At 53.0% G+C, this 6,633-nt stretch overlaps 2 protein-coding genes across 9 annotated transcripts in view; one reads left to right on the plus strand and one right to left on the minus strand.

Annotated features, from left to right (window-relative positions):
- RHOG (ras homolog family member G) overlaps positions 1–2,813 on the plus strand; it is a 14,416-nt gene extending 11,603 nt beyond the window's left edge. For all 3 annotated transcript variants that reach the window (XM_011956748.1, XM_011956749.1, XM_011956747.1), the window contains exon 2: positions 1,586–2,813. In XM_011956748.1, coding sequence (XP_011812138.1) covers positions 1,654–2,229 — 576 coding nt within the window. In that variant the 5' untranslated portion in view covers positions 1,586–1,653 and the 3' untranslated portion in view covers positions 2,230–2,813. The remainder of the gene's footprint in view (positions 1–1,585) is intronic.
- A 620-nt stretch (positions 2,814–3,433) lies between these two features.
- Positions 3,434–6,633, minus strand: part of PGAP2 (post-GPI attachment to proteins 2) — a 35,111-nt gene continuing 31,911 nt past the window's right edge. For 4 of the 6 annotated variants that reach the window (XM_011956760.1, XM_011956758.1, XM_011956762.1 and 1 more), the window contains 4 exons: positions 5,645–5,897; positions 5,404–5,510; positions 4,659–4,767; positions 3,434–4,459 (listed from right to left, as the gene is read on the minus strand). In XM_011956760.1, the coding sequence (XP_011812150.1) occupies positions 4,329–4,459; positions 4,659–4,767; positions 5,404–5,510; positions 5,645–5,897 (600 nt within the window). In that variant the 3' untranslated portion in view covers positions 3,434–4,328. The remainder of the gene's footprint in view (positions 4,460–4,658; positions 4,768–5,403; positions 5,511–5,644; positions 5,898–6,633) is intronic. The other 2 variants (XM_011956761.1, XM_011956763.1) reach the window with 1 other exon arrangement.

A 6,633-nucleotide genomic window follows, 5' to 3' on the forward strand; every position in this document is an offset into this window, starting at 1 on the left:
ACTCCAGCCTGGGCAACAGAGCGAGACTCCATCTCCAAAAAAAAAAAGATTTGCTCCACCCCACCAAGGACCTTGACAGAAGATACTGTCTGGGAGCCTCAGCCTTACCTCATTCATCATAACATACCCAGACCCCAGTCCAAATCCCAGGTTCAACTGAATCTCCAGTAATCCCCTGCATTGAATTTGCTGTACTGAATTGGCAACCAGAGTGTGCACGGCCAGATAGGGTTTTCAGTACTTAAAGGATGATGGGGTGGCCAGGTGTGGTGGCTCACGCCTGTAATCCCACCACTTTGGAAGGCTGCGGCAGGTGGATCACCTGAAGTCAGGAGCTTGAGACCAGCATGGCTAACATGGCGAAATTCTATCTCTACTAAAAATATAAAAATTAGCCGGATGCAGTGGCATGTGCCTGTAGTCCCGGCCACTCAGAAGGCTGAGGCAGGAGACACTTGAACCTGGGAGGCGAAGGTTGCAACGAGCTGAGATCGCGCCACTGCACTCCAGCGTGGGCGACAGAGTGAAACTCTATCTCAAAAAAAAAAAAAAAAAAGATTTTCCCCTTGCCAGAATACCCTGTATTGGGATAGGGCAGCTCTCTGAAGAATTGAGCCCCTTACTCAGCAGGTTTCTTACTGTGCCTTTTGGTTTGTACTCAGTAGCCAAGATACCAGGTTTGGAGAGGGCAGGGTGGGCCCTGAGTTGAGAGAGGTTCTACCTGTGGCTGCATCAGAGTGACCTGGAACAGCTGTCCTGTGCCAGAACCCTTTCCAGTCTCCTGGTGGAAAGCGTCCATATTTAGTAGAGGATCTAGTGGATCCCTAAATTTGTGCACTCTCCTTTTGTGTCTGTATAGCCTGGACAATAGCTAATACTGGCCAGGCGCGGTGGCTCACACCTGTAATCCCAGCACTTTGGGAGACCAAGGCGGGCGGATCACAAGGTCAGGAGATCAAGACCATCCTGGCTAACTCGGTAAAACCCTGTCTCTACTAAAAATACAAAAAATTAGCTGGGTGTGGTGGTGGGCGCCTGTAGTCCCAGCTACTCGAGAGGCTGAGGCAGAATGGCGTGAACCCAGGTGGCGGAGGTTGCAGTGAGCAGACATCGCACCACTGCACTCCAGCCTGGGTGACAGAGTGAGACTCCGTCTAAAAAAAAAAGAAAAGCTAATACTTATGGATGAGGCACTGTTTTAAATTCTTTACGTGTATTATATAATCCTTATAATGACCCAATGAGGTAGATATTACTTTATCCTCATTTTACTGGTAAGAAAACTTAGGCATAGAGAGGTTAAGCAGTTTGTTCAGGGTTACACAGCTAGGAAATAGCAAAACCAAGATTTGACCTTAGTTTATCTGGCGCCAGAGCTTATGTGCTTTCTACCACATTATACTGCATCTTTGCTCGGTCTCAGGGCCTTTCATTGTGTATCTTTCTGATGATTGTCTTGATGGGATTTTGGGATAGTGTCAGGTTAAGGGAACAGGAGCCGGTTTCCCTTTGTGTGCCCTTATCTTTTCTTCCCAGTAGGCAGAGGCCTCCCTAACCAAGAATGTCCCCTTTCATCTGTCCACAGGTCACTGCAGCCAGAGGGGTCCAGAAGAGAGAGGAGGCACTGCCTCCACTACAGCACCTGCACCCACGATGCAGAGCATCAAGTGCGTGGTGGTGGGTGATGGGGCTGTGGGCAAGACGTGCCTGCTCATCTGCTACACAACTAACGCTTTCCCCAAAGAGTACATCCCCACCGTGTTCGACAATTACAGCGCGCAGAGCGCAGTTGACGGGCGCACAGTGAACCTGAACCTGTGGGACACTGCGGGCCAGGAGGAGTATGACCGCCTCCGTACACTGTCCTACCCTCAGACCAACGTCTTTGTCATCTGTTTCTCCATTGCCAGTCCGCCTTCCTATGAGAACGTGCGACACAAGTGGCATCCAGAGGTGTGCCACCACTGCCCTGATGTGCCCATCCTGCTGGTGGGCACCAAGAAGGACCTGAGAGCCCAGCCTGACACTCTACGGCGCCTCAAGGAGCAGGGCCAGGCGCCCATCACACCGCAGCAGGGCCAGGCACTGGCCAAGCAGATCCACGCTGTGCGCTACCTTGAATGTTCAGCCCTGCAACAGGATGGTGTCAAGGAAGTGTTCGCTGAGGCTGTCCGGGCTGTGCTCAGCCCCACTCCGGTCAAGCGGGGGCGGTCCTGCGTCCTCTTGTGACCCTGGCACTCGGCTTGGAGGCTGCCCCTGCCCTCCCCCACCAGTTGTGCCTTGGTGCCTTGTCTGCCCCAGCTGTGCCTTAAGGACTAATTCTGGCACCCCTTTCCAGGGGGCTCCCTGAATGCCTTTTTCTCTGAGTGCCTTTTTCTCCTTAAGGAGGCCTGCAGAGAAAGGGGCTTTGGGCTCTACCCCGCTCTGCTTGGGAACACCGGGTATCCTCATGAGCTCATCCAAGCCAAGGTTGGACCCCTCCCCAAGAGGCCAACCCAGTGCCCCCTCCCATTTTCCGCTACTGACCAGTTCATCTAGCTTTCCACACAGTTGTTGCTGCCTATTGTGGTGCCTCCTCAGGTTAGGGGCTCTCAGCCATCTCTAACCTCTGCCCTCGCTGTTCTTGGAATTGCACCCCCAAGATGTTCTCTCCCTTCTCCAGTGAGGGAGCCACAGAATCCTGAGAAGGTGAAAGTGCCGTAACCTGCTCCTCTGTGCCCAGACCTTATGCATTTGCTGACTGACTCAGCCCCCATGCTTCTGGGGGCCTTTCCTACCCCCATCAGCATCAATAAAACCTCCTGTCTCCAGTGGCCCCGGCTCCTCCCTGTGTGCTGGGCATTAGCGGGTGGGCATGGGCTAGGGCTCCCCAGAGACTGGGAGCCTTTTGTTTCTTCTGGTAGACAATAGGCTTCATTGTGGTCCCCTCACCCCCCAATTTCCCTAACAAAGCTCTAGGCTCCCTTGGAGGGGGCAGTCTTTCTGTGGGGCCCAGTCACAGATGCTATAGTGGACTCACACACAAAACTTGAGGAAAGACTTCCTGATCTTAGGACTCAGAAAGGGAGAGGTTGAGAGCCATTAGCCTAAAGGCAGATGCTCTCACAGTCATGCATCTGAGAGCTGTACCTCACATCACCAAGAGGACAGCGCTTTAACAAGAGTTGGAGTTTGAACCCAGGTCTCTGCCTCAACTGAAGATTTCCAGGTATCCTAGCTTGCAGTCCTAGAATCATTACAGATAGCTCAATCACTCCTGCTCACCAAAACAGAGGCTTAGACCAGCCTTAGGAGACTCCAGACCCAAGGGGGATTGGGGGATGCTGCTAGGAGTCATACTCTGCCATGGACTTACTGCCTCCCCACTCTTGAGCCTGCTTCTCTCCCGGTTCCTATCAAACAAGATGAGCCCCAAGACTGGCAAGCCTAAGCGACTGTTGGCCCCCCCAAAAAATTTATTTTCCTTTAAAACAAAATGTACAACCAAAATTTAGGGTTTGGAGCAGTAGGGAAGATAGGAGATACCAGAGAGCCCATTTTACAGTAGAAATCTGCATCTGACCCCTGTATCCCATACCTTTGCAAAGGGAGGGGTCTATAAGCCAGAACTTTCAGAAGAGAGAAGAAAATACATGGTGTGTTGATGCTGTTTCTGGAGCAGGTCATCCTTTAGGTACAGAACATCACCTCCACCCAATGACATCAGAACCACTGACTGGTAGAGCCCTTGGAAATCATACAGCCCACCCATCCCCCATCAGACACACAGACACACTGAGGCTCAGATAGGGAAGGGTACATACCATAGGGCACACACCACATCAAAAAGGTGAAGTCAGGACTAGAACACCTGAGCAGCTTTAGCAGGGGACTGTGGCCACAGGCCTGGATGTGCACAGTAGATCATGAAATACATTAGTCCTGTGAATGACCCCGTGGAGAGAAATGGCTGTGGTTGTCAGGGAGCAGCAACTGCTCAGGGGCTCCTGACCTCAGTGAAAGGTGACTATGTGAAGGCCAGAAAGTGGATGGTGGTCATGAACCTCAGGATGTTTTTTTAGCACCAAATGGTGGAGCTCTCTGCCAGCTCAGCTTCTTGGGGCCTCTCAGGTAAAGGTGATGTTGCTTTATGAGCAACATGCCCATATGAGGGGTGGAGAGGAGAAGCCAGCAGCACTGGGGTGAGCCTTGGCCTATGCCCTTCCTTCTTACCCTTCCCCCATCTTCAGTAAGGCCAAGAGAGGATGTAGGGTGGGGAAGGCCAGAATGGTATATTGTTTCTTGTTTCTGGGCAGTGGGCTTCCTCCTTCCAAGCAGGACTGAAGGGTTCAGAATCGCTTTTCCTCAGGCTGAGAGGTTATGAGCAGCTCCTTGTTCCCGAAGTCCCACCAGGCCGTCATGTGGAACGCCATGTTGGTTAGGACAACAGTGTACTCCAGGATGGCAAAGATGGTGTACACTGTTGTGAGGACACAAGGAACAGGGCATGATGAACTTCCTGCTACCCCCTCAGGGGCCTCTTGATAAATCACACCACCATTAGTCTGCTACAGAGAGCACAATGGCAGTCAGTCCCCAAGACCATTGCCCATTATCAAAAACATCACTGCTGCCCCATAGCCACTCATGACTGCCTGTGGATCCTAGCCTGACCTCACCTCCAGCCTCACAATACATGTTGTGCCGAAAGTAGACAGCCAGCGCCGAGAAGAAGGAGACGAAGTTGATGACGAAGAGCCGCTGTTTCCAGCTGTAGGACTTCCGATCCTAGGGAATGGGCTGTCTGATCACTCTGCAGCTTGCTGGGATGAGAGCTAGGGCTCCCCTCTCAAGCCCTAGCTCCTAAGGGCTGGGCCTTATCTCCCTTGGCTCCCACTAGTGGTCATGGAAGGGAGCACAGGCAGGGACAGCAAGAATGAGGAACATGTTGACGTCCCTGCCTCTGGGGGAGTGATGGGCCAAGAAGCAGTGGTATTCCTGCCCCTTCCACTTCAGGGGGATGGAGTATGAAAGTTACATGGAGTCACCCACCAACCCCACCTCCAAATACTGTGGGGGGAAAGAAACCCATATACACATGTGGGGCGCTGAAATTATGACAGACCACAGTCCCCTGTTCCTAACTCACTGCCGCCTAGATGCGACTCCTCATTCTATCCCCTTTTGCAGCTTTCATCTCTTCTATTCTCCAGTCACCTACACTACCCAAACACAGTGCTATAGCCCTAGATTCTGATCAACCACCCTCAGTTTGTCACCAAGCCCCAGCCCCAACCCCAGCACACCTCTGCCAGGGTTCCCATTAGAACTCAGTTCCCACCTCACCATTACCCGAATCCTGAGGACAGATATCCTTGATTTTCTTCTGGGCTGCTTGGAGCCCCGGCTAGGGATAGACCGTACCTCCTGACTTACTGTGTGCTTCTTGGTCAACCGCCAGAGAATACAGGTGAGGAGCATATGCCCGAGGGATGAGGCGATGAACACAATGAAAGCATTCTCGTGGACGGCTAGAGGGAAAGAGGATTGGGAGCCACATTGCAGGGAGTGCCCACACCACTAAGTAGGAAGGTCCGAATGTGGTAGGGGCAGGCCCCTCCCCTCAGGGAACCCTTCCCCACTCCTCCCTCATCCGGGCACCCACTGAAGTCCTCGGAGGAGGAGACGTAAGTGAGCACTAGCAATGCAAGGTTCTCCACGACATTGAGGCCGAAGTTGAGGCGGCACAGCGGGCGATAGCAGGAACACGGGGAGGCGCAGCTGAGGTAGTGGTTCCAGTAGGCGAAGGCCACCAAGAAGCGAGGCGCCGAGTGCAGGCCGATGCAGAAACGCCACACGTAGCGCTGGGGCACCTCCCCGCCGATGGCCGAGCTCACCGAGGGCAGGTAATTAGGCACCTAGAGAGTTGTGACCTGTCTGGGCATCTGCCTCTGCCAGCACCGCCCATGTGGAGAACCTTCTCTCCACATAACAAAATCACTCTGGCCTCTGCTCCAGTCCCTCCCCTTGCAGGAAGTTCTCCTTCAGATGTCCCCAAACCTCTCCCAAGGGACCTCTCCTTCCAGGTCCTAGGCCCAAAGTGCTGGATTCTCATTCCCCAGCTATCCTGGGATTTGTGCAGGAGCATGGTGGGACCTTCTCCATCTTCCCTGCAGACTGGAACCTGCCTGTGTTTGGTCAGTGTGTAGATGGGTTCAGATGCTCTACACCCATAGCTCAGAGCTGTGCCTCCACTAAGACCCTGGGTGAGTTCCAAGACCTCAGATTCATTCTAGAGGACAGGGATGAGTCACAGACTATCTGAGCTTCCTTAGAAAAGTGCTGGATTCACTGGTCAGCTAAGATGTTGCTCAGTCTGCTCCCAGCGCCATTCATTCCTCTAGGCAGGTGTGCCAAGGTGGTAGAACAGCAGCCCTGCTCTGATCATGATTAAGAAAGTGGGTGGGCTGGGCATGATGGCTCACACCTGTAATCCCAGCACTTTGGGAGGCCAAGATGGGTGGATCACCTGAGGTCAGGAGTTAAAGACCAGCCTGGCCAACACAGCGACACCCTATCCCTACTAAAAAAAAAAAAAAACAGGCCGAGTGCGGTGGCTCACGCCTGTAATCCCAACACTTTGGGAGGCCAAGG

Source organism: Colobus angolensis, unplaced genomic scaffold (genome assembly GCF_000951035.1).
Source record: "Colobus angolensis palliatus isolate OR3802 unplaced genomic scaffold, Cang.pa_1.0 Scaffold424, whole genome shotgun sequence".
Lineage (NCBI taxonomy): Eukaryota > Metazoa > Chordata > Mammalia > Primates > Cercopithecidae > Colobus > Colobus angolensis.